Source organism: Thunnus thynnus, chromosome 3, assembly GCF_963924715.1.
Source record: "Thunnus thynnus chromosome 3, fThuThy2.1, whole genome shotgun sequence".
In the NCBI taxonomy this organism is placed as follows: Eukaryota; Metazoa; Chordata; class Actinopteri; order Scombriformes; family Scombridae; genus Thunnus; species Thunnus thynnus.
Genome location: NC_089519.1, coordinates 26,089,750 through 26,117,531, shown reverse-complemented (window position 1 = coordinate 26,117,531; position 27,782 = coordinate 26,089,750). Strand labels below are relative to the sequence as shown.

Here is a 27,782-nt window from a genome sequence, read left to right as displayed (position 1 = left end):
GAAAAACGTTGTCGGGTCTGACAATTTCTGCTGCGACATTCAGATGGTAGCGTCAGAATTTGGCATAAACAACATGAAAGCATGGATCCATCCTGCCTTATATCAATGGTTCAGGCTGGTGGTGGTGATGTAATGGTGTGGGCAATGTTTTCTTGGCACACTTTGGACCCCTTAGTACCAAGTAAGCATTGTTTAAGTGCTACGGCCTACCAGAGTATTGTTGCTGAACATGTCCATCCCTTTATGACCACAGTGTACCCATCTTCTAATTGCTACTTCTGGCAGGATAATGCGCCATGTCACAAAGCTCAAATCATCTCAAACATGACAATGAGTTCACTGTACTCAAATGGCCTCAACAGTCACCAGATCTCAGTCCACTAGAGCACCTTTGGAATGTGGTGAAACGGGAGATTGGCATCATAGATGTGCAGCCGACAAATCTGCAGCAACTGCGTGATGCTATCATGTCAATATGCACCAACATCTCTGAGGAATGTTTCCAGCACCTTGTTGAATCTATTTGTCAAAGAATTAAGGCAGTTCTGAAGGCAAAAGGGGGTCCAACCCAGTACTAGCAAGGTGTACCTAATAAAGTGGCCAGTGAGTGTAGTTCGCTATATAAATTCTGGAAATAATGTGTTAAAATGCAGAAGCATATTTAAAAAAAACAGTATTATCCTGAATAAATGCTGCCATTATTTGACAATGTGTACCTGTTACAGGAATTGGTTCGCTGGAAGAATCGCCGCCGCAGTGCGTCACAAGAGCTGATCAAAAAAGAGGAAGAGAGGAAGAGGATTGAGAAGAGGATGAAGGAGGAGGGAAGTGACTGCAACAAGAGGAAAAGCATTAAGACCTACAAAGAGATCGTGGAGGAAAAGTAAGGACGGGAGGCTGATATTAAGAGAAGTCCTTTTAGCACTAAACATGGCTCTGAAAATATGTATTCTAAGACAAACTGGGTTCTTCATTGCTTGTCAAATTATTTATCTTATTGTCAACAAATCTCTTGCAGATAATTGATCCTACTTACAAGTATTGTATGTGTATCCAAAGCCTGATATATCATCTAGCTAGCTTGTTGTGCTACATATCACAACCTCTTGACTTTGCGCTGTTCCCGTATCCTTGTTATATTTTAGAAATGTAATGTACAGTTAAACAATTTGTGTTTCCCTAATTACTCCAGGGAGCGCAGAGAGGCAGAGTTGTGTGAAGCCTACAGGAATGCAGCGAGTCCAGAGGAGGCAGCCATGGTTTTACAGCGTTACGCTCTCCGCTTCACCATCAGCGACGCAACACTGGACAGTCTAAAACTCCCCAGATCCACCGCAAAATCCAAACCAGACCCAAATCAGGTGGACAAAGAGCACAAACCTGTTCATGACTCTGAGACATTGGACCCTCTGCATAAACCAGAATCAACTGTTATGACGAACCAGAAGCACACAAAACCTGAAGACATGGAGATAGATAAAACTGCTCAACAAGAGACTTCAGATGCTGTTTCTTCCAGCTCCTCCACACCCAAAAGCCCCCTCCCCTCTGCCCCCTCTAAAATACTTCAGATAGAGAAAACTGCTCAACAAGAGACTTCAGATGTTGTTTCTTCCAGCTCCTCCACACCTAAAAGCCCTGTCCCCTCTAAAATACTTCAGATAGATAAAACTGCTCAACAAGAGACTTCAGATGCTGTTTCTTCCAGCTCCTCCACACCTAAAAGCCCCCTCCCCTCTGTCACACACTCAGAAAACATGCCACCTCAATCCCAAGAACTTCGTGAACCTCAAACCCAACCAACTGAGTCTCCAACCACACACGAACAACCAATGACAGTAGATGCACAGCCTCAAACCAAACACACTCCGCCTCAGATTGCACAAGTGCAGCCGCACACCACACCGCCTGTACACACACTCCCCTCCCCTCCATCTGTGTCCTCCAGACCTGTTCCCCTGCTGGCGGCCAAACCCTACTGCCAGCCCAAGACTTCACAGTCTGGACAGAAACCTGTCAAGGTGAGGGCTCGATATCGAAACAGATCCTGTCAGTATCGTCTGACACTTCCCCATTCCTCCTCATTACCTGACCTCATGCTCTCATTAAAGGGGTCGTTTAGCTTTTAGGAAGTTTTACTTCTTAACCAGAGTCACATAAAGTCATAGATACCTTTCTTTAGTTCTCTGTATGCAGTTTGTAGCTGTGTTGTATGCTGAGCTGTGTGAGCAGGATCAAGAATCAACTTCCCTCAAAAAGGGGAATGAATCTTTTAACTTCTCCAAAGGAGGATGTCTCATCTTACTGACATGTAATCCACATATTAATGGGTCAGGGTTAGGGTTGATCATTTCTCTATTGACATGTTCGATGAATACAAATATGGAAAATACTTCTTTTTTTGATTGATACTCATGTGGCAGACCATGCTCGCTCCACCTTGGACCTTTAAAAAATAGTTCCAAACAATATTGCAAGATTTTTATGTATTTTTGAGGACAATTGTTAAGAAAAATGTAATGCTAGGCAAAAAAGTACAATAATAAATTAAAGTGGTTGGAGAAGATGTGGTTCAACAGTGGCTGCAACTGATCCCTTAAACCTCGGTTGTGCTCCTCAAGCTGCACACAGACACATATACATTGCATTCATGTGTTTGTGTGACTGTCATTAAGTAAGAAAAACACTGTAGTATAATTTCCAAGATCTAACTATCCCTTTAATCCTGACCTCTATGTGTGTATCCCACTCAGATGGACGGGTTGGTGCGAGTGAACGGAGAGGCCACAGAGGATTTATCTGTTTCCACTCCACCTGCCTCCCCTCTGCACTCGTCAGAGGAGAACAAAGATGTTACCTCCAAACACACGGAATCAGAAGTTCCTTCCGAGGAGACGGCAGCCAGTCAAGAGACGGCGGAGCAGTCGCCTCCTCCACAGACGGAGAAACCAACCTCGTCTTCTGGCTCTGCCATCAGCTCTCTGCTTGGTGGCAGAAACTGCGTCACCACGACAACTATTGTGACAGAACTCACGCAGACTCACGTGGAGCCGCATCCCCTGGATGTCCAAAGCAATGGACAGGTAACACACAAGTGACATGTTAAAGGATGCTTGTGTTTGCCAATTTACTACAACTTCCTGTCTTATTGCTACATGGAGATTCAAGTGAAAATGTGGAATGTGCTGATAATGTTCATGTGCTGGTGCATTTGAGTGTTTACAGGAAGCTGTGACATCTGAAACATAAGAGGTCAGGTGCTGATCCATGAGAGTCATGAGCTCTGTTGATGGAAAATTACTTAAACCAAGGAGACAAACAATACGCAACATGGACATTACTTGAAAATAATATTGTGATATTCACAATATTATTTTCAAGAAATGTCCATGTCCATGTTGCTTTTTGCCTTTAATAACTTCTTCCAACTCAGCAGCTGACTCTTGTCCTGGAAGCAGTTCAATATATCTACACAGCGGAGTTTCCTCCCACAGAAATCATTGTTTCATCTCCGTTCACATCTACAAAGTGCTAACACAAACAGAAAGGCGAGAGAATGAAAAAAAAGAAATATCCCTGTGGGAAAATATATGTTTGAGTCGGCGCTCCACTTCCAAAAAGATAAATAACTGCAATATGCAATTCAGACACATAAAACATCACAAAACACAATTAAAAATAAAATATATAGTTACACACATACATTCAGTACTACACACAATCAGACACTAAACCAGCTGCATCTTTTAACTCCCTAATTTTAAAATACCAACACATCTTGGTACAAAAGCATGTTAGCAGTGGTTCGATCTACATCAGGACTGTATATCTTTTGCCAGAAGGAAGAGGTTGAAATTCACAGTGCAGAATATGAGCAGGACCTGAAACTACCCTCAGTTGTTCACTGTGATAGATTGTCTATATAAAGCAAGTTTCAGTTCTCTTCATGTTGATTTTGATATCGCATTTACATGAACTGAAACCAGCGACTGCCTGCAAGGCAGGAAAAATCAGAAGTCCTTTGGTATGCTTTTGAAAAATGGTCAGCAGTAATTAAAGTATGATGTGATTTGCACAACATTCAAAAACAGCATGAAATATTTTAGTAAATGGATAAATAGAGACAGAATAAATGTAGACCCACTTTGTTTCCAGTTCATTTATCTGAATGTTTAACTTTCAGGTCAATGGTACCATGGGATCATTCGGAAAATCAGCAGAGGAAAAAAAGGCTCAACCAGTTGCATCACCCTGCAGCATGCAGGAATATTCCCCCACTGTCACAGGTAAAACTGCTTTATCCTCGATGTACTATTTTCAATCAAGTATTTACAGAAGTAGAACTTCGACTTCTGTAAATAATACAGAAGTATTGTTTATAGCATTAATTTTCCCTGCAGATATTGTTTTAGCAGTTGTAAATTTTTGTCTCTTCCTAATTTACAGAGGGACTCGAGGAGAGCAATGTGACTGTGAGTATTTCCAACCAGCTCCAGCTTGTTATTTCTGTTTCTCCTTCATTCTTAAATTTAACCCTGTCCTGACCCTTCGTCTCCTGTAGCTGTAGTCACTGTAGTCAGACTTGTCCTCTCACCTTTCCTCTCTTTCTGTCCTTTTGGTCCGTATACATGTGTGTGATTGTTGGTTGGGTCTGGGTAGATTGAGACCCCCATGTTGAACTTGGCTAAACGTGTTAATCACTGGGTCTGGGACCCTAATGAAGAGCGTACTCGCCTGGAAAGGTGGCAACAAGAGCAGGAGCGCCTCCTACAGGTACACTGGTGGAATGGTGTGTGTGCATGTACGGCTCCATGAATGTTAACCAGAACACAGAAGTGATGGATGTGTGTAAATACGTGTAAGTGTATGTGTTTAAGTATTTAACACACACCTTGTGCCTCTGCAGGAGCAATACCAGAGAGAACAGGAGAAGCTGAAGAAGGAGTGGGAGAAAGCACAGCTAGAGGTGGAGGAAGAGGAGCGAAAACACAATGAAGAGGTACAAACTCTCACAGACTGACTCACTAAAAATAAAATATAGACATATATAATATATATAATATAATATATACATGGTGTGATCTCCTGCAGCCACACTCATGTTCATAACTCAAGTTCATAAATGTCCTAGGAGATGTGATTTGGAAAAAAATCTACTCCCAAAGGAACCTTTTTGGATATAAAAACTGAACATTGTGGTTTAAATGACGATTTGACATAAAACCTTATTTTAAAACATGAATGAACACAATTAAATGTCAAGCCTTTAGATGAGATGTCTCCCTAACTTAGGCTATACACAGATACTTGTCATATAGTACTAGAAAATCTATCTCACTGTACATTTTTAAAAATGTGTATCATATATCCTGTATTGGCTATATCTTTAAGTTATATGGTTTTTTATACATAGTAGATTGTTTTGAGATATGGGTGTTTTTTGAATCATGTTTCTGTATATTTATATACAAGAGGGGACCCAAAAATTTCCCGGAAGCCATCAATAGCACGAGAGCAGGCTGAAGTTATCGCCTGCTTTTCGTTCATTTTCTATTTTCATTCATTTTCTATATTTGCCTCACAAAGACTGTGATGGTCTAAATGTTGCTACCTATCTTTTTCCTTTGTACACTGAAAACAAAACACGTCACTTCCTGCTTTTGTGTGTCTTATGTGTTGTTTCTTTGTTTTGTCTGTACATCTTCCAGGAGAGAAAGATTCTAGAGGAGACTGTAACACCCCTCAATCCCTCCGGCTTGTTCATCCAGCAGCCGGGCCAGACAGGGATGACTTCATCAGCTCCAGAAAAAAGCGAGATAGAGGGCAAAAACGTTCCACTGCAGCAAAACGGCCAAAGAATCTCCACAGGGAACGAGGATCAGCATGCTTCCAAGCTGCATTTCTTCCAGGGTGAGATTCAAGTAAAATACACACTGATACTGTATGTAGCAGGTGTCAACTCAGAGTTTCTGTAATGATGATTTTTTATGATGTATTCTTGTAGATTCTGCTTGTGATGGTGAGCCTTCAAAGAAACAGGAACTGTGGAAGACGTCCTCTCTGGACCGCAACCCTCAGCTGATCCACGCAAATATTGTTAAAAGGTATTTACAGGATGTTTAGTGTGTGTCTGCCGTACATGTTTGTCTTTTTAAGCTCACCACATGCTGCTGCATATTAAATGTATTTGAATTTGCTTTTCTATCAAAAAAATGAGTCTCAAATGTGACTTTTATTGAACTAAATGCCAAGATTTTAATGAATTGTTGGATGTACCGCATGTGTTTTGTGTCATGACAATAATTTGCTGGCTGGATAGATAGAGGTGACAAAAATGTGTCCTGAGCCACCCTTTTATGGTGAAAAATGTTCATTCGCTAAGCAGCATTTTTATTCTTTTCCATAGCCTTGAAAAATACACATTTTACTTTTTCACCCTAACAGAATTTTGAATAAATAATTAACGTCTGTATTCACAGAAAATTAGAAATTAGATAATTAATTCTTTGAGCAGATGTTTTGGATTGGTCTTAATTATGTTTCTTGGGATTGGTCTTAATTATGTTTCTTGGTATGTGCCCACAGGTCTGGTTCCCATGACACTGTCATTGACAACCAGCAGTCCTCCTCATCATCACCTCAGCCTCCTTCGCCAAGCAGGTAATGACACATCCACACATACACATGACTACAAATGAAAAAAAACTCACTGATTTAGGGAATAATGAGAGAGTTTAACTGTAATGAATTAGAATTCATTAAATTCATTAAAAATGTCATTAACACTGGTGTGTGTGTGTGTGTGTGTGTGTGTGTGTGTGTGTGTGTGTGTCATGTAGGTGTGTCAGTGGAAAGAGACTATGTACTGGTTGTTCTCAACCTCTGGGAAAAGGAGCTGCCATGATCATCGACACACTGGGACTGTTTTTCCACATGCAGTGTTTCAAGGTACTGTGTTATTCTAGTACACAAACACACACACACACACACACACACACACACACACACACACACACAGTCTTAAAGACAGTGCTACTAGTTATCTACAGTTGGCAGCACTAACATATTTGGCTTCTCTATAAAGGTTTGGATGATGTAAATGTAAGTATAGCATGTGTACTAAATCTAAATGAACTCCAAGGTATTGTGCCAACATAAAAAAGAAATGACTGAACTTATAGGAGTGAAAGGCAACCCTCATATTTAGTAACCATTTGATAGCTTGTCTAAAACTATCCTGTCTGTGTATGATATTAGTTTTTAACCGTATTTCTCTCCTCAGTGTGGAGTGTGTGAGGGGCAGCTGGGTGACGCCACAGCAGGGACTGACGTGAGGATTCGTAATGGACTGCTGAGTTGTCACGACTGCTATATTGCGTCTCGGGGTGAGAACACGTACACACACATGCAAAGACAAACCGAGACTGACATGCATATAGGTGTGAACACCCCATCAAACACATTTGTTTACCTAAAAAGGACATGGCCATGTGATATGTCGACCACCACATGTGAAAGTGTGGAGAGGAGTATAAAGTGGAAGTCATCATCATCATCATGCGTACAGTACAAGTTATCCTACACAGCTATTGATGTATTGATGTCAATGGTGTCATACCCCCTCTACCAAGGAGCTGTTGCTAAAACACGTTTGTTGCTGGCCCAGGTCCATAGCAGTACATTGCTTAGCTTCCATTTGCTTCTCCAAAATGGGAGCATGTCGAATAAATGGTCAGTAACTAAGTTATTAGGCCCTTAAAATGAAGTCCCTTAAAACATAAGTCGGCTGAAAACTGAGATGTTGACTCAACTAACAGATATAACAGGATGAGACATGAGGGAAACATATATACTGGCTGATCAAACCAATAAACAGACACAGGGGAAGACAATAACTGAAACACGCTACAAAGAAACCCCAACCCCCCCTTGCTGTCAGAGATCTTGGTCTGGTACGTGGCTTGGGTCTCTGCATATAACCAGGCTCCACCCTAAGCCACATCTTTTGTCAGACCAGGAAGAACTCAGCAGTCAGGAGAGAAAGACATATAAATTAATATAACTTAATTAAACAAAATAGTAATATGACAAAACAATGTAAAATAGATGTACATGCTTCATTTAGAAAAACGTGTAGTGTCAAATGTGCTAATAAACACATTCTAAACCAAACAAACTGATTGTGTCTCATGTAATTTAAGTGACTGCAAATGAAAGTAACTGAATACGTGGTAATGATGTGAGTGTGTGTGTGTGTGTGTGAAACCATAGACCTTCAGTTGTGTGGCTGTGGATACGGCCATCAAACAACCATATAATAAGCTATGACAGGAGACCATTGTACAGACTTTAAACACACTGTCATGTGTTTGCAGGTAGAGGACAGCCAACCACTCTATGATGACCTATATTCCGGAACCCCCACCATCACTACCAGTGATTGGACAGAGAACATTCTAGAACCTTGAATGACATCCTGCACAGTCTGGAAAATTCTGGAACCCTAACCCTCAAATCTCCTCGGAACTTCATGGATACTGAACATAAAACTGGACTAACGTCACATGCACATCAAGTACAGTACATGCATTTTAAAGTCCCAGTGAAACGGAAGTTACAGCGTCTTCAGCTTCTATGCTGTGATGTATATCCCAGTTAAATGGAATGTTTGAGCGGTGTACAGATTACAAGAGAGATTTAAATCAAACCCTTTGCATTTGATTGGACTGCAAAAAAGTGCATGGAGCTTACAGAGTTAAGTGCAATAAGAAGCTGCAGAGAGAAACATAGCTACAGAGGACTGTTGGCTCAACACACACCTCCCTCACTTGTTGTTAGATCAGGAGGAGGAAGAGGGAGAGATGAATGAATTAGACACATTGTTTTGGAAATGAAAACAAAGTTTTAGCCCACTGATATCCAAACACACATCTCTCTCTCTTATCTCTCTCCATATTGCTCTGTTAGCTACTATGACCCGCAAACGGTGAAGTGTGGTTTTATATAACAGCTGTGGCTACTCGCCCAGAGTTTAATTTTGTAAACACCCCTGAGTGCAGGATGATTCATCAAATATTTGAAACCGTTTTACAGGAAGAGAAAAGAGGGATTTTGATGTAAAAACACTCTGATACTGATTTTTTGAAATGTATTTGGCATATAACAAGATAAATGAACAATTAATACAAGGACACAGGATTAAATCTGGTAAAATGTATTTTCCATTTTACTGGGACTTTAACTGTACACATGTATACACTTTTTTTCAATATGTGTAGCATGGACTTAAGAAATAAGTGTGTTTATGACTTTGCACATCCATACTCAGCACAAAGACTAGAATAATAATCTGTTCTACTACAGTACAAGCTAAATATTTTACGCTACGAGCTAAACACTACTGTCTGTAACACATCAGTCCCAGAATCAATGTTTGAACAAAGTTTCATTAACCGTTCATTAACTCCTGCTTCTGCACTGATCATGTGACTCCACTCACTGAGTGTGACGTAATGTGGTTCGGGTTGGACAACCTGAAGTAGCTTGACCATTATAATGCCTTACTCATACCTTCTCATTCATTTTGGGTTTTGTGTTTACAGTTTTGCATGAAAGAAGAACATATATAAGTTATTGTGAGTATTACTCAGATGGAAACGTGTGAGTTTGATGTAGGTTTTTATCTTCTCAACAGTTTAACTTTTATGTATTCTTTAATATGTTGTACATCATCATCATCATCATCATCATCATCATCATCATCATCATCATCGTTTTGACTTTTTATCCAGTCACTCTTAACTGTGGCTACACAAACATTTTCTTTATAATTAATTCTACAAGAATGAGAACGCATGTTATTAATAATACTTGTTCTTTGGATTTTAAGTATTTTCCCTTTTAAGATGTTTTAGCCATCGTTTATTCTCTCATAGGTTGATTGCATCCGAATCAGTGCCTTATGTAATGAATGCTAGTGTACGTGCAGGAGTATTTCACACTCACACGGACCTCTGAGTCTAGGCACATTGTGTGTGTGTGTGTGTGTTTGTGAGTGTGTGAGTGTGTGCATATGTGTAAGAAATCACGCATGTATAAGTATGTATGCAGTGTGTGATTTGACTTGAAGCACAGTTCCATACCAGCAAAAAATATATATATATATATATATATATTAAAACGGATCAGCGTCTCCTAATCACCTGCTGTCCTCTTCCACTCCTTCCTATGATGAGCTAAACCAATGACACATTATTTGCTGCTTCCTTGTGAATTATTCCCAGTTATTATGTCAGTTCACAATGTCCTACAATCTCTCCTCGTCTGCCTCTATCACAAGTGTTGCCTCCCCAGAGTCTGAGCTCTCTGTCCTCTCTGTGTCATTGCTTGTATCTGGAGCGGAGGTCACCTGACATGCGTCTTCATCACTCAGAGGAATAGAGTGCTCAGTTCATTGTCTTTTATAGCAAGTGTATGTTTATCAATAAAATATTTTAAATGGGGTGTTGCCTGGTGTTTTACTTTTGTCTTTTAAATTACTATTAAGATGCATTTTAAGTGGGCTATGAAGTGATGAATGCACTCTGACTGTATAGAAAAATGTCTTAAAATAGTAAACAAGTTGAAGAAGTACTCAGATCCTTTACTGAGGTAAAATGACCACTACATAGAAACAATTTTTACAAGTAAAATAATTATAATAACTTTATTTATATATCACTTTTTAAAAATATTTTCAAAGTGCTTAAAATTGTCTACATTTATAAACAAAACACACAAAAAAGCGTGTAAATAATGCATTTTTTAAAAAATGAGAGCATTCAAAGAAAGTACAATGAAATAAAAGGCTGCATTCATCCTTTATTAAAAGTACAGATGTTTTATCAGCAAAATGTAAATAATGTGTAAAAAGTAAAAGTACTCTGAGGCAGAATGGGTGCTTTCAGTGTTATTATTTTATATATTATGTTACATTATTGTAATACTATCATCAGTACAATGATGTGTAGATAGGACTTTAATTGAGGATTTTTTTTAAATTTGATTAAACTGATTAAAATGCAGCTCAGCCGGAACTATTGTGCTAGGAACCAAAGTTCAACAGAGAACGGGACCAGCAAACTGGGCCACCGGAAGCCCACCTCAGCCCGCCCCTTTTACTACAAGCTAATGTTTGTTTGTGTAATGTGTTTTTTTGTCTTTTCTCCTTTTTAAAACGTCGAACTTCTAAACTAAATGGATTCAAAGGGACCCTCGTTATATGCAGTATGTACACGTCATTTAACGTTAACCGGTTGCCATGTCAACGCTTATTTCGCTACGCACTGACTGTTATTAGCCGCGAAGCTAATTAGAGCTGTCAGCTAAATATCCAAAACAGACATGTTTATAAGTTTATTTCTGTCTTTTACTAACACTTAAATTCAACAGATCATCAGATTAGCAAGCAAACCTGTTGTGCAATCAGTTATCTCGGTGGTTTTTCATCTGTTTCCTGTTTTTAATACCGTTTGTTGTGATGCACACTGCTGACTAAGATAAGTAAACATCCGTCTCACTTACGGACACTAACACACAGTCATACACAGATATTTAATATAAACTGACAGGTTGTTTTTTCTGCTCTTTGTCTATAAATCGATTAATTAATGTTAGTATTTTAATGGGGGATGAGATATCACTGAGTACAGGGAGATAATTTCTCTACATATATTCTCTACATATATCATATGACAGTAGGGCTGTTACTTTCGAATAATCTGTTGATTATTTTCTCAATTAATCGATCAGTTGTTTGCAAAATATGGCAAAAAATGTCAATCACTGCCTGAGGTGAAATCCTCATCTGTCCTCTTTTGCCTGCAACCAAAAGATATTTAGTTTATTATCATAGAGGACTAAAGAGACCTGAAAAATGAATATTTGAGAAGCTGGAATCCTGATGTTTGACATTTTCTTCTTAAAAAATAACTCAAAATGATTAATTGAGTATAATAATACTGGCAGATTAATTTAATAGTTGGCAACTAATCGATAAATCGTTGCAGCGCCATACATAATCTTTACATATGAGACAATAATATTGAAGACAGTGTGACAGACTTGTCAAGTACATCAGCATTTTGAAGTTGACGACAGGTCTAAAATGTTTTACGGGTAGTTAAATATTGTGTTTTAGGAGTGAATGATATGCAGAAATCATCCTCTTACACAGAATATGTAGTTTAATATTGCAATATTGATTATTAGTAAATAGTCTGGAAGATTAATTGAGAGGTTGTTAATGGATCAGAATCAGAAACAGGTTTGTACATAAAGGGAATTTGTCTTGTTGATTAACAACGAAAAATACACAAAAATCTAGTAATCATGAATAATATAAAATTTACAATAAAAATATGTAAAATAGATGGATAAATAGAGAGAGAGAGAAGAATAGAGAGGAAAAAGGTGTTACAGCAGCCACTTGACAAAAAATAAACAGATAGAAACAATTACAATTTAAAAGCTAAATTTTATGCAGAATCTATTCTATAAAATATATCTAAGTTAGCAAAGCTGTTACACATTTAAATTAGAGAGAATGTCATGTGCAAAATATTGACCAGGAATGTGCAAATGTTAATAGTGTAAATTGTATATGCAATGTGCAAATAATAATAATAATAATAATACAAAAAATTGTGTTCGTGTAACGCAACATGTTAGATGTGATAAAAGTGAAATAACACAAATGTCTGTTTTGGATCAATTCAGCTGATTAAACACCTAATAAATCAAGACAATTCATTAAACTAATGCACAAATCCTTAAAACATCAAACATTTCCATAAAACACAGTTTATATAACACCCAGACATAGTGGGACAGCTGCAGCGGTATAAACAGTACTGACAGATGGTAAATTCATCTTCTCTCATGTTAAATATTCTCACATCTACTGTTTGTTGTAGCAGGCGGGGGCTTCAGTAGATATGACGCGGAGTATGGAGGAAGACTCTCTGGTGGATGGACCTCTGATCTCCGCTGACGCCCTTCACTCCGCCATCAGAAGAGAGTTTCAGACTTTACCGACACCGTGCCACGCCTGCCTGCTGTCGCTGCTGCACGTAAGATACACACACATATCTATACACACTAAATATGTTCACATGCACTTTAGTTTTACAATTACTCCTCAAATTCAGTAGGAACATGACTCTGAAAAAGACAGACTGACGATTACTTTCATTATAGATTAATCTACTAATTATTTTCTCAAGACGTTTCTGAGATGGGGAAACTTTTTATAATTGTATGTGGCTCTTATTTATCTTGATGTTTGAAGCTGTCAAAAGTTAGTCGCTGGCAACACTTTTGTTTCTTACTTAACAAACCAGCTGTTCTGCTGTTTACATTAATATTATTCAAGATTAAGATACTGCACTAATATTTTCTCTGTTTTTCTTTTTCTCTTCTATTCTCTAAGCGTGTATTTGTATATTTGATGATCTACTAGGATGCTTGTTAGACGAGTTTTCGAGGCCTTGTTTTTTGTTTGTATTTTTATTGAAAAATTACCATGTGTAATGACAAATGATATTTGGCATATTGAAATAAACAAAGTTGAAAAAAGTTAGTGATACGAGAGCCTTAAAATATGAGTTTTGTTCAAAGAGATATTGTTACAATGCGATAACGGGGAAAAAATGCAGTTTTATATTGATTTTTTCCTTTTTATTATATAGAGGATCTTTTTAACTTTAAACCCTTTAATCACTTTTTTTTTTCTTTTTAAAAATATATGTTTTTGCGGTCTTTTATGCCTTTTATCATAGCGACAGTAGAGAGATGTCAGGAAACGAGGGGAGAGATATGAGGTCTACTGTCAGAATCACATTTCAGATGTTGTGGTTATGTTACATGCGTCTTAACCAGTAAGCTAAAAAGATAAAGATAGTAGATGAAGTTTAATATGATGATATTTTAATGGTGATTATTGTGAAATAATCTTAATATTGTGGTGACGTCCTTATTGTGATATTTGTTGCCATGATAATCACGTAGTAAATCAATGCCATGACAGCCCTTTTTTGAAAATCAGACTAACACAGCAAATATAAATGCTTTTATTCACTCAGTAATCTCTTTTTTTTCTTTTTTCTATGTGTAATAATACTCATAGTTTGTGCAGCTTTTCCAAAGTCTCTCACATTTGATCCATCTGTCTCACTGCTACTACTCTCTTATTCTTTCCAGGTCATTTACGTCGCATTGTCAGTGTGTGTTGCAGTGCTGTGTGTGTTGAAATTCGGCCAAGAGGAGCTATGTGTGAATATTTTGGGAAATGTGCACGGTGACAGCGTCATCGTGTTCGGGAAGGTGTGTTTATGGTTGCTGGTGCTGCTGTTCACCGGCAGTGTGCAGCAGCATCACAGTCGAGCCAGAAGCAGAGGTTACCTGCGATTCTACAGACAGACGCAGGGGCTGAAGACCCTGCCGCTTGCCGTATACTCCACAGGTACGTGCACGTGTTGTTGTACTGCATGTGTAGAGGCCAGTTTTCTTCACAAGATGGCAGCAACGCTAAAGGAAGGAATGTGTGTTTGTGTTTCTGTGTGTGTAGGAAACGTGTTGGTGTTGGTTGTTCTGGCTGCTAGAATGTCACCAGCTGTGCAAACCTACATGCTGCTCAGCGTTCTGGGGTTGGAGCTCTTGGTGTCTTTGCCGTGCGTGATCTATTACACAGGTAACCTGATGTCAGTTGTCATTTCTTAAAGGGAAGGCTCACAATTTTTCAAGTCTGTCAGGTGCCCAAATTAACATCGACACGTTTTTCTTGCTGTAATCATTCTTCTTGTTTATAGTGACCATTAGAAGTATCCACAGTCCTCCTTCTATGCAAAAATGTATTTAAACGTTTATTTGAGGCTAATATGAGGGTTCAGCACGTCCAAATGAGTCAAATCAAGTCAATACCTTTATGAATTACTGTCTTTTTAGTGCCAAAGTCCCTCTTTTTGTCACTATCTTTCCAGCTGAACAGGGAAACACTGTCAGAGACAAAAAGAGATTTTTTTTTACTAAAAATACTTTAAATGTGGAAGATATCCACGTGAATAACTCAAACGGCTGAAGCTCATATAATGTTCAGGTAAACTTTTAAATACATTTTCTTACAACAAGGAAAGTTTGTCCCCCATCACTTACATTGTAAGTGCATCATGAAGGGATCTTCTAATGATCAGAATGAACAGGAGGAATCATTACAGCAAGAAAAACCTCATTTAATGTTCATTTGGGAAACTGACTGTTGTTTTAAGACAGACTTGAAAACTTGTGAACTCGTCCTTTAATATTTAGTGAATTAACTTCACTCTGGGATTGTACATTGACTCATTTTTAGGACAGCACTATACCTCAGACCTTTGTGTAGTTAAAAAGGTTTTTATTGCGTAATTATATATTTTTATTTATAGACTTTAAACATACACACACTGATCTCCCCCCTCAAAAAAGAAAAAAATACGTGTGGCCAAAAATAACTCTTTGTTCCCACCTCATCACACACACAGCTGCTCATTTATGCATGAACACACATATAGTTCCACCCTGAATACTCACAATCAAAACATTTACACTGAAAAGTGACTGAAGACATAAAAGAACATATATATACCTTTTAAAATATAAACCAAAGTACACTCAAATGATGTTAATACACATACAACACAGCAACTAGAAAAAATAAAAAATAATTTAGAATTCTTCACAGCAAAAGTAACTTGAAACACATCTGGTTTCAAGTTTATGTTCATTGTACTAATGTTGTCCATTAATCTGTTGATCATTTTCTCGATGAATCAGTTAGTTGTTTGGTCTATAAAATGTCAGAAAAATGTTGATCACTGTTTCCTAAAGTCCAAGATGTAACCTAATATGTCTTCTTTTGTTCCAACAAATACACCACAACCCAAAGATATTCAGTTTATTATCATAGAAGATAATGATAATAATAATAATAGATATTCACATTTGGATAAAGAGAATTTTGATTATCAAAATAGTTGGTGATTAATTTTCTGTCGATCTACTAATGAACTAGTCGTACTGGGAAAAGTATCTTGTGACTAGTAAAAAAAATAAAAAAAAATATCTCCAAACAGCACATTCTTTTATGTCCAATAAACATATTGATCTAAAAATTCAACACTATGGTTAATAAAAACAAACTTAATTAAATAAGTTCGTGTTCAGGTTGTACTAGTCTGAATTTGGCAGGATTTGGAGAAAACATATTACATAAGATAGAGAGATTATATAAAGAGGAGACATAACAGCCAATGAAACTGGGTTATTACATCTCAGACATAACAGGTTTTAAAAAGGAAATATTTAATCTAACTTGTCATTAAAATATTTAAGTCTGTGAAATGAATCATACTGATAACAGTCGTGTCAGATCCCAATATGACAAACTCAGTTAAATGAAACATTTCTCCAGCTGCTTTACATCTGGAGTTTATATGCTGAGTAGGGCTGCACTTAAAGATTATTTTCACTATCAATTAATCTGTAAATTATTTTCTTGATGAATCAATCAGTAGTTTGGTCCATAAAATGTCAGAAAAGGGTGAAAAATATCGATCATTGTTTCCCAAAGCCCGAGATGACGTCCGCAAACATCTTGTTTTGTCCCGACAACCCAAAGATATTCAATTTACTGTCAAAGACGACTAAAGAAACCAGAAAATATTCACATTTGAGAATCTGGAATCAGATTTAATGTATTTTTATGACATTCTGTTGCAATGTCGTTAATGTTCAACCGGTCTCTTTGTGGATGTTGGTCATAATATCAGTAGTGGTATATAAAGAGATGGACCCTGAAGATTACATTACACACAAACACACACAACCCCCCACTCTATCTGAGCACATTCGCATCACAATACCTGCCCTGCCCTTTTCAGACTCGACAGCATGACAATCATCCATTCAGCTCTCTCTCCTCCTCTCTGTCTCTGCTGATCTGCTGATTCTCAGCTTCTGATAGCGACACCATACAAACTAACTCATACCCGTCTATCTGTGTCTGTCTGTTTTGTCTTTTTCTTCACCATGTGGCTCGGGAACGAATCAGTTAAGTTTAAATTAACTCCGGTGTTTTTCTTCAGCTTTGTTGAAAATGACCTTAAGTTATAAACGTTATCTGGAAAAAAAAGGCTCCCTTTGCAACGCTGCTCGGAGCGTAAATGGCCACACTGTAGCTTTGTGCTTCATTAGCAGTTATAAGTCACAGCTTTAGGGAGAATAAAGCAACCGAAAGCATGCGGAAAAGTACTGGAGCCAGTTAGCGTTGTTCATTTGGATGATCCAACCTAATAGATTCATCCAGAAAGATTTCTTTGTGTTCTTGTAGTTATTTCTTCTTTACAAACATCTCTGTGGAAAAGCAATCAAACGTCAGGATTAATAAGGGAAAAAAGGTCAAAATGGTAAATCTATGTGACAGATTTACTTACAGAAACACTAGATATTTGTAGACATTTGTTATGAGCCGTGACGCCGTCTGTGTACATGATCTAAATGAAGACAGGTGACATCTTAAAGCCGTCAGGTTTAGTTTGTGTCTGTCATTTAGCATTGGATAAATTAGACAGAGCATTCCCTGAAGCCTGATGTCTTGTATTATTCTAGTGTAGAGCTGCAACAATTAGTTAATTAACTGATTAGTCGGTCGTCAGAAAATTTATTAGCGACTATTTTGATAATTGATTAATCGTTTCAGTCATTTATCAAACAAAATTGCCAAATATTTGATGGATCCAGCTTCTCTAATGTGAAGATTTGCTGTTTGTTTCTAGTCTGTGTAAGTGTGAATTCAGTGTTGGGCCTGTAATAGTTTAATAATGAAGCATTCTTATTTAGTTTTATTCATGTATTAGTAAACATGAAATCTCCTACATGTTGTCTCATTGATGAAATCTGTTTGTTGGCTACTCCTGTGGGTCGAGGATTCCTCGATTTTACAAAAAATTACGAAAATGCACCTTTGCCACAAATTAAAAACAACAAAAAAACCTAGAGAAGATGCACCTCACTGCTCTATCGGGATGTTTTCCTGCAATAGAGTTGTAAAATATTAAAATATAAGTCAAAGTTAGTCTATTTCGGAATGGAAAATCCCAGTTAAATCTCAGTGGGCTATTTTATTGGACTGCATGGCAAATACAAACTCCAATCAAGTACATCATTTTGCTAATTTTACACTGTATTTTATTATGGCAAAGTTCTTTTCACAGCTGTTTTGTTCAACTAAGATATTTTAGAGAAGTTTGACTTTTTTATTTAATTGAAAAAAGAGTTTGAATAACATGTTTAAACTCCTTACAGTCTGGTATAAAAGTATCATTTTGGTTATTGATACTGAAATTAACAAAAGTATTTCAGAAATCCAGAGCTGCAACTAACGGTTATCTTCATTACTGATTAATCTGGTGATTATTTTTCTTATTAACTTTCTGTCGATCAGCTAATTGACTAATAGACTGATGGTTTCAGCTCTACAGAAATCATTATGTGACAAATATGACTTCAAAACCCAGCTCATGTATTTTTAACTTAGACACTAAAACGTGTTTATTGCAATTCCTAATATTTAAAAAACATTAACACAGCATTACAGTAAATAATAGATATTAGTATATTTCCCAGAATATTGGATGAAGGCTGATACATTAGCATTTCACTAACTATGTAAGGGAAAACTGCTGTTAAAGATGCTGTATCAGAGGATATTGATATTGAAGAATCTTTATTGAAAGGAAATCCATATTAAAGGTGTGTTTGGCAGCTGAAGGGCACATATTAAGGATCAAGATACCAGAGAGGCAAAGAGAGAAGATAAGAGGCATTAGGATTTAGCTTAGCCAAAGGGTAGCCCTCAACCCACTCCACCCAAACACAGGGAAACACACACACACACACACACACACACACACACACACACACACATTGTCCCGGTGTTTACAGTCAGGGTGATCCAGTGTGTGTGTGTGAAGGGGGGTATCTGTGATCACCGGCCGCATTCCAGTTCAGATCAGTGCGGTCAGGCACAACACAAACTGAGCGACGCCTCGCAGGGCAAACCTTTTAAAGCACAAACACACATCGCTGTCACTAATGAACCGTCAGGAGCGACATCCATGAGTTCATGAGGAGAAAACTAAACTTCTCCTCTTGGGGGAGGCAGAGTGAAGGAGAGCTATATAATGCCTGCAGCTATGAAGTCCATACAGGAAGGCCTCGTTCAACTTCTCTTTGAAGTGCGTGCTGATTGTAAGTGCATGTATATGTGTGTGTGTGTGTGTGTCTTTGAGGTTTGCTGTATGTTTCTGCCTCTCATTTTAACATGAATACACTCTCCTCTATAGACCTCCATGCACATCAAAGCCGTGCCTTGGCCTTCAAAGGCTTAACTTAGAATACATCTCTCTGCTCTGCCTGGCCAGAACTTAGCGTAAGCACTGCAGGGCACGAGGTTAACACACACACACACACACACCGACACAGATACCTACACTGTACCCTTCTCACACACAAACCTGTGGACGACATGAGAGGTATATAAGACTCATGTAAGAGACGATTAATGCACATTTGAACATCATATCGTATAATTGTATTGGTTATAAATACCTGGTTGTCTCTGTCCACCACTGTTACATAACTGTAGGGCAAAATGTACAAAGTTAATATCACAATAATTATCACAGCATTACCTCAATTAGACCTCTAATGATTATTTGTATTACCGTCTGCCAATTATTTTAATTGTTTGGTCTATAAAGTGTTGGATGTTTCATAAATGTCGATAAAATATTGGCTTATAAAATGCTGTAAATGAGCACAAGTTGAAAACCAAAAAACAAAAAAGTAGTTTTCTATCATAGTAGGTATGGTGGCCCTGAGAGCTCAACATACTGCAACTAGAAAATACACGCAAGTAGACAAAACAGAAGAAAATGAAGAAAACATCGTCACCAGGTTGATAAAACATGACAGCATTTAGAGAAAAACACGGCTAATACAGAAATGTGCTGCGATACAAAACATGTGTTTGTGTTCTAGATTTGCGGCGTCTTTCTGTTTTTGGGGGGGGTCACCAAATGGGCCAGAAATGTGCCACCATACAGGAGACTAAGAAAATTGTGAATATTCACACTATAGAAGCTGCAACCAGTGGATTTTTAGACATTTTGGCTCAAAAATGTGTTGTAATTATAAACTGATAATCATATTTTTGCAAGTTTTCTGTCAGTCGACTAGTTGTTTCAGCTCTAATCTTAATATTGATATTTTAACGGTATATACTTCTCGATATCGTTTTCTGAAAAGTTTATGTCATGTTCATCCTTGAGAGTATAAAGTTTTTTAAACTCTCCCTTAAACAAAAAAACTCCCTTAAGGTTATTCAGACATGACAACTGTGATCTTTGATACCTTGATATGAGAAGTTTGTCACAATATGACTATATAGAGGGAAAATTATATAGAATTATAATGAGTCCCTACTTCATGTACATCACTATACCAGACCCTTTAATAAGGTCTAATTATAAACATGTTTCACCAGCATTAAAACTGGTTACTGCTGCTTTGTTTTTGATCTGGAGACTCAGCATAATTTATTATCTGCTTAACAGATTGATGTTTTTATTTAATTCGTCTTTAGAAACTTGCTTTGTTAGGAAAAACTTACACTTTACTGCCACAATATTAATAAGTTAGTAGTAACTAAATGAGGACTTTAAATGATCCTTTAGCAACTGTGCAATAATGTTCTTCTTTCTAGAAACCTGTTTCCCTCTTATATGCAAAAATCATTGCATAGTCAAACATTATCTGACCTGCATAAAACCAAAAGGTCAGGATCAGGGTTGCAGAGTCAAGTGTCAGTCAGTCAGAACAGTCCATCTAGTGTCTTCTACTACAGTTTACAGTTTTCTACCAGTCCAGTTATACATAACATTACCAGCTCTAATCATCCATAGTTGCTCATTTTGGTAAAAATCTGACAGCAAATTCTGCCTCCAGTTACTGTTGATATTTGAGTTTAGCATCAACATTATATGTTCATTTCTTTGACAGAAATTTAGTCTTTTTTTATTCGTCTATATCGTCTAGAATTTTGAAAAGTTTTACTCTCTATAGAGCATTGCAGATTAGTACAGTGTGAACATCTCCTCAGTTTTCTCCTTGATCCTCGTCTTTGAAGCTCTTCTTACATCTGCAGCTTCTACACAAGACGCTGTTTCATCAGCAGGATTTATTTTAGTCTTCCACACTACTTCGGGTGCTTTTAATGTCCAACATTGCAACTAAAAGGTGTTCACGCTGCCCCTCTTCACTCTATTCAAAGTCTGGAGATCAGTCACTCTGGTTGCTCAGATTCGAATTCGAGCACTACATAGTCGGGAGCACCATTAGGATTTAGCACCTCTGCAGCCTCACTGTTATCACCTGGAAATGTGCACTTCTTGATGGGTGATTGAAGCTTCTCAGATCTGCGTAGACCAGGTCTGAGCACTGTCTGTCCAGTCGTGTGAGTGTCTCTAACAGGGAAGTGTGAAATGCGTCACTTCCTTTAAACTGCTTCTTCCATCCATCCATCCTGGTATCTCTTATCTTTTTTCACCCCCCGCTACTGTAATACGCTGCACTACACACCAGACTTTAGATCTTCCTGAACAAGCTGACTGACACTAAACATGTCACCCTTTTCTGTATTTAAACCAACATTTAGCTTGTTGCATGTGCGTAAACTGAGCGGAATTAAGGTTGAAATCAGAGTAAGAATAACCTGATTTACAGACCTTCAATAGTCAACATCAGAGACATGCCAGTGTACCGTTTTTATTAAATACTGTGGTGAAAACATTCGGATGGTAACAGTTGTCTGTCTGGCTTTAGCCACTCTGGCCATGACTTGCTGTGCTAATATTAGCTAGTCGACCTACTGACATGCGTCTAGTTTATGGTTAAGTGAGTAAAAGTCTTCAACAATATGTAGCTATTAACACCTTAAACTGATCAGAACATGCATTTAATCTAACAGAAAGAGACACTGAGCTGAGTTTAAAGTCATTTCCAGTCAACTGTTTTAAACTTTAAACTGCTTTTGTTTGTGGTGTTTTTGTGTGTTTTTGATGTTGGTTCATTTGCAGGATACAGCAATATACAGTTCACTGTTCAGTTTGAAGTAGATGCAAGAAGTTATTTTAGTTTATGGCAGCACTTATCGTAGTGCTGGCCACAATAATAGTAGCATGAAACGTGATAAAACAAACGATACACAACAGTAAAGATGGATAAAAACACATAAAAATAACAAATACAAAGATCACTCAAAACAGACAAACCCGACCAAAACCTATAAAGCAAAAACATAAACACATAAACTGTATCATCAGACTTAACAGCATTAGACATTAGATGTGAACAAGATTCACATTATTCAGATAAATGTCATTATCATCAATCAGTCAAATCCATCAAACTTTATGATTTGTTAGTGCAATTCAAAGATGAAAATGTAACAAACTCAATAAAATTTAAAATAAAATTAGAACAGAATAAAACAGATAAAAGACAATGAATGACATGTACAATATATAAGAGGGAATAAATCATTTTAAAACACAATAAAATAAATATGCTAATGAAAAGTCAGGCTAAAGAGGTCGGTGTTAAGTTCATGTTTAAATATATCAACACTTTCAGCTGCTCTCAGATCCTCGTTCAGATTGTTTCAACGGCGCAGAGCATAGAAGCTAAAAACTGCTAAAATAAAGTGTCTCAGGATAATCAATAGATAGTAAATAAATGCATCTATTTTAAATGATGTTTCACTACAATCAAATGTGTTCTTTTTACCAAATCTCAACTTTAATAAACCTCCCATCTTTCAAAATGTTCCCAAATACAATGTGGCCTTCAAAAATAACATTTAAGGAATTTAGTAAATTGATTGTCAGTCAAAGGAAACACTCCAGTAGCTTTAAAACACTTCTCCACAGATAGAAAATAGATAGAATAGATATTAGGATAGTACAATTGATAATATAAATGTTTGTTTATGTAATATCACCCAGTACAGCAGAGAAAAATGGTTGTAAAGACAAACAACAAGTTTATCAGTGAAATGCATGAGAAGCAATGAATGTACAACACTGATAACAGTGGCGGATATTCGAAAAAATTATGTTTTTATAAAAGTTGTAAATTTGTAATCGTAAATCCATCATTTTGTGGCATTAATAACATACTTCCTGCATGGCACAATACATCCTTTCCGGACATTTATTAACTCTGATGATGATGTTTGTGCATAAGAACATTTGTTTCCTTTAAAAAGAGACTTTGGCCTCATAACGAGCTTTGAAAACGTTAGAAATTCATTTTAAATATGTGACATCGTCCCTAACCGTCTTCTTTTCTGTACTCCACCTCTTCGTTTCTCTGACTCTCTGGAATGTCTCCTTCTCTCTCTTCTCTCACATACTTGCTTACTATTACAAACACACACACACACGCAGATTTAGGGCCTCATTATGCAGGAATTTGCAGTATTTCTTTGGATTGTGTGTGAGTGTGGATGCTGAGATGCTGCACTGTAGCAAAGTAAAGATAGCGCTCTTTAGAACCTCCCTGACAATTTCCTCTGGCTAATGACACTCAGTCTTATCAATACTCAGGCAGCTCCTCCCTCTGCCCTTCCTCACACACTCACCCTACACACACACACACACACACACACACACACACAGCAGCCTTATCTTGATTGAAACCATCTCCCATATTTTGGCTCTGGCTCCTCTTACAGCTACTGTATGCTCCACACCCACACCTCGCCGCTAAACCCACCCCTTGTGTAAAGGTGTATGTTTAGGGTGTGAGAATTAGAGGTTTGAGTGCAGGATATGGCAGCCCATAAGGCCTAAGTGCAGGATATAACAGCCTGTGTGTGTTTAAGAGAGGGAGAGGGATGGAAAACGGTAAAAAAAACCCAAAGGTGTGCCGTTTCTCACCTGAGTGATTAACGTCGGGGAGGAAAGCTCTCACTGCTCAATAATGTCTGTGTGTCTTTCTGTGCAACAAAACACTGATTTTATGGTTTTAATTAGAAAAGTAACTGAAGATTTGAATTGTCTGTGTTTCCAGTCCAAGTGATGCGGTTCAACAGAGAGCGAGCCGCACCGGACGTGAGCCAAGAAGAAGTTTCACACAACTACAGTATCACAAGCCTGCCGACTGAGACTGGCTTCAGGTACGCAGATTTCACAGAGACACACACACACACAAAATACGTGTCGGCTTTATGTTTGAAGTCTGAATTTCATGCCACAGCATTAACATAAAGGTGAAATAAACAGGGAGAGATGCTTCTTTTGTCATTTCTCCTCTTATGCACAAAGAAAATGTATTTCATAAACCACTAAATACTGTGAATGAGCCCGTTTGAAGTTTTAAAAAGACACTTCTCATGATTAGTCTCAAAAATGTGCTTTCATCCTTTTTTTTCCAAAAAGATCCTTATAAAATCACAGCAATCATTAGAACATCAGTCTCTAAATGTACAGTTTTCTTTGCTCCATGCTGGCTGCTTATATTGTGAATATCTAGCAAAACGCTTTATACACGTCATTTGTGACCCATTAGGAATTAGTCCAATTAGCCTGATTTGTGAAATAAATGTTCAGTGGGGTTGAGGTCAGGTGACTGTGGAGGAAAGTTCATGACAGTCAGGACTTCTTGGTCTTCTTTGGTCTAGTCAAGTAGTTCTTGCAAAGCTTTGAGGTGTGTTTGGGGTCAATATCCTGCTGCAGTATGAATCCTCCTCCAGGGAGATGCAGATGTCCAACTCTGGAGTAGGTAAAACATATTCCCACCACCATGTTTCACTGTCTGTTCGATATCATTCTCTCTCCTGTTCGTCTCCTTACATACACCCTTCTGTTACTGCCATAAGTCTCATCAGTGAATAGGACTTTTATCCAGTCATCCACTATGCAGTGCTGGTATTTCTTGGCCTTGTTTCCCCTCTTGAGAAGTGGTTTAGAAACTGCTACTCGTCCTCTGAGACACAGCCTTCTTTTGACATTATTTTAGCTGATTGGAGTCTTGCGTTCTTTATTTAGCAAATTCTGTATCTGTGATGAAGTTACTTTTCTCTCTCTCAGGGAACTAAGTTTGATGTATTGATCTTCTGATGGTGAGGTCACTTTTGGTCAACCTGATTGTGCTTTGGATACAACTGATCCAGCTTCTGCAAAGCGTTTTAGACTTCCATGCACTGTCCCCTTAGAAACCATTAGTGTAGCCATGATTTGATGCTCAGATCACTTAGTTCTGATGCCATGTTTCCCACTATCACAATGCTACTTAGTAATCAATGATCTGCTGGAAACTTGAGGCACAGCCATATCTGTAACAGGTGAACACTGGCTGCAGGTTGAGTTACTTGAATGAGCCTCTGATGAGTAGATCAAATCTACCAGAGTGTCATCTGAACGCTTCAATGGAAGGGATACAACTCAAGAAATCTGACCTTCTGTACAAAGGAGTTAAGTTTGTCGATGCCACAAATTGGAAGTCTATGGCGAGGAAGAATCAGGCTTTGAATACACAGACAATAGCAGGATTATTGTTTTTTCTTGGGATTTGTTTACAGTAATGAAAGAAAAAGAATATCACATGAATCCAGCAATGTTACAGATTCCATCCATGAAGTCTATAAAGGGCTTTTGTGCTTTTTTTTTGTGTCACAGAGAGGGCTCCAATCTGGAAGAGGTGGTGGAGAAACAGGCCGACCTGATAGAGTACCTGAAACAGCACAACACCTTACTGAGCAAGAGGCTGCTCAACCTCACTGCTCAGCACTGACCACGGTCTGACCTCCTCCTCCCTCTTTGGAGAAAGAGCTTGATGATTTTAACACCCGGTTCTCCAAAGAAAACACAAAAGAGAGAGAGTGACGGGATCTGTGAGTTTGAAAGAGGGGACTAAAGAGAGAAGAAGAAGAAGAAGCACTGGAGTAAAGACTAAAAGTAAGGAAATCCCTGTGTACACGCAAGCACCTGTACGCACAGACAGAGACGGGAGGCATCCTCACCTGAGATGGACAGATAACGCAGGAGGAGGTGAGCTGAAAGTGGAGGACAGTTAAAGAATCAAGGTGGGAGGAGGAGGAGGAGGAGGAGAGGAGTCATGGGTCACAGATCAGAGGTGAGGGGTTTTTATCACTGTGTTACGACCCCAAGTGACCCACGTATGCTGCTGCTTGTGTTACTGTGAGAAACAGAGGAGGCGAAATTGTTTTAGAGATCATCTGCACTGAGGAGGAACTGAAGGAGTAGGAGATACGGGAGAGAAAGGCTATCAGGGTCAGCCAGAGAGAAAGAAAGAGATCAAATAACGTTGTAAAATGTCTGCAAGTGCTATTTTATCTGTCTGAATGTGTGTACGTGCATGTGTAAAGGCTTTATTTGTCGAGTTTTTTCTATCTGTGAAATCACCGAGTGTGTTTATTTGCGATTTGATTCCAATAAATCTTAAATCTTCTATTGTTTTGTTATTTGAATTTATTTTTGAGCCTTTTTCAGAATGAGAGCTACTTTTACTCACACTTTTTGTATAATGTGCCGAAAAAGCTTAAAAAAAAAAGAGCACAAACAAATGAAAACACTGCAGTGTCAACATACGCTGGTGTGAAAACCTTTTCCCGCCTCACCTCATCTGTGTTAAATTTCAACAGTCACGGGAATCTACGTTAACGAAATATCGAGGTCGTCATTTGAGCCCTTGGTGTTTGTTCCCCATTGTGATTCCTTTATGCTCTGGCGTCCGTAACTCCACAGGGAGCGCCGCATTTACGACTCCTTTCCCATGTGGCTTCTGCTGGGAGCCCCTGAGTTAACCAGAGGTATCGGCAGGTATCTCGAACCCTTTTTGATCTGTGACTTTTAAGTTTATATAATGATATGTTCTTAATCTGCTATTAAATTATACAAAATGTAAATGAAGTCTTGACTTTTCCTCTTTTCTAACCTTTTTGCCACATTTATTTGGGATTATATTTTAACACACAAAGACACAAGTAGAATCTCACAGAGAAAAAACAAAACACTACACTTATACATTTTTTATTAAAAAGTTTAAAACGTTATTCAATAAACATTTGAAGTGCATACATGCATTATAAACACTCTGTAGGAATTGTATGGGAATGCTGTTCATCATAGCTGCATTAACTAACATGTTTACAGCTCTTTGGTCCGTAGCTTTTAAGTCGAGTGTGTAACATACTTAAAGACAGATGTTTTTTTTAGCTCCCTCTGATTATTGGCGTTTGAAGACGAAGAGGGAAGGTGCTTGCAGCTGGACAAATCTGTAGGTGCGCCACAATAACTTCGTACAATAACATTTCAGGATTTATATTTTTCTTTGTTAGGAATGAAAAGTCAGTTATGCACAAGCTGAAGCTGCTTGTAGTTTTTTTTTCTGCAGATTGTGTGTAGAAACAGCTATATGAACTGTCTTTGGGTGGCATTTTCATGGTGTCCCACAGTCTTTTTCCTCCTCTTCCTCATCTAGTCTATGTCTTGGAGTTGGGATCCATCCATGATGTTTGGGCCACACGCTGCAGTTGCTTCATGTTCATATCTCTCTCCTTTGGTCACCCTCATTCCTGTGCTTCAACCTGTAATAGAAAAACACAATTTAGTGACCTGCTAGATCAG

The 27,782-nt window shown here is 38.0% G+C and overlaps 2 protein-coding genes across 6 annotated transcripts in view; both read left to right on the top strand.

Moving 5' to 3' along the window:
* Positions 1–10,503, top strand: part of LOC137179922 (LIM and calponin homology domains-containing protein 1-like) — a 32,800-nt gene extending 22,297 nt beyond the window's left edge. For 3 of the 4 annotated variants that reach the window (XM_067585002.1, XM_067585000.1, XM_067584999.1), the window contains 13 exons: positions 726–883; positions 1,193–2,021; positions 2,754–3,083; positions 4,184–4,286; positions 4,447–4,472; positions 4,660–4,773; positions 4,907–4,999; positions 5,709–5,910; positions 6,005–6,104; positions 6,586–6,660; positions 6,840–6,948; positions 7,283–7,385; positions 8,376–10,503. In XM_067585002.1, the coding sequence (XP_067441103.1) occupies positions 726–883; positions 1,193–2,021; positions 2,754–3,083; positions 4,184–4,286; positions 4,447–4,472; positions 4,660–4,773; positions 4,907–4,999; positions 5,709–5,910; positions 6,005–6,104; positions 6,586–6,660; positions 6,840–6,948; positions 7,283–7,385; positions 8,376–8,401 (2,268 nt within the window). In that variant the 3' untranslated portion in view covers positions 8,402–10,503. The remainder of the gene's footprint in view (positions 1–725; positions 884–1,192; positions 2,022–2,753; positions 3,084–4,183; positions 4,287–4,446; positions 4,473–4,659; positions 4,774–4,906; positions 5,000–5,708; positions 5,911–6,004; positions 6,105–6,585; positions 6,661–6,839; positions 6,949–7,282; positions 7,386–8,375) is intronic. The other variant, XM_067585001.1, reaches the window with a different exon arrangement.
* Positions 10,504–11,107: 604 nt separating this feature from the next.
* Positions 11,108–26,719, top strand: tmem192 (transmembrane protein 192). Of its 2 annotated transcripts, none has more exons than XM_067585010.1 (6): positions 11,108–11,265; positions 12,954–13,109; positions 14,239–14,500; positions 14,606–14,728; positions 24,205–24,310; positions 25,812–26,719. In XM_067585010.1, the coding sequence occupies exons 1-6, from the start codon at positions 11,236–11,238 to the stop codon at positions 25,924–25,926; spliced, it is 792 nt and encodes a 263-aa protein (XP_067441111.1). In that variant the 5' UTR covers positions 11,108–11,235; the 3' UTR covers positions 25,927–26,719. The 2 variants fall into 2 exon arrangements, with proteins under 2 accessions (XP_067441111.1, XP_067441112.1); XM_067585011.1 differs by having other exon boundaries at positions 11,112–11,265; positions 12,957–13,109.
* The last annotated feature ends 1,063 nt before the right edge of the window (positions 26,720–27,782 follow it).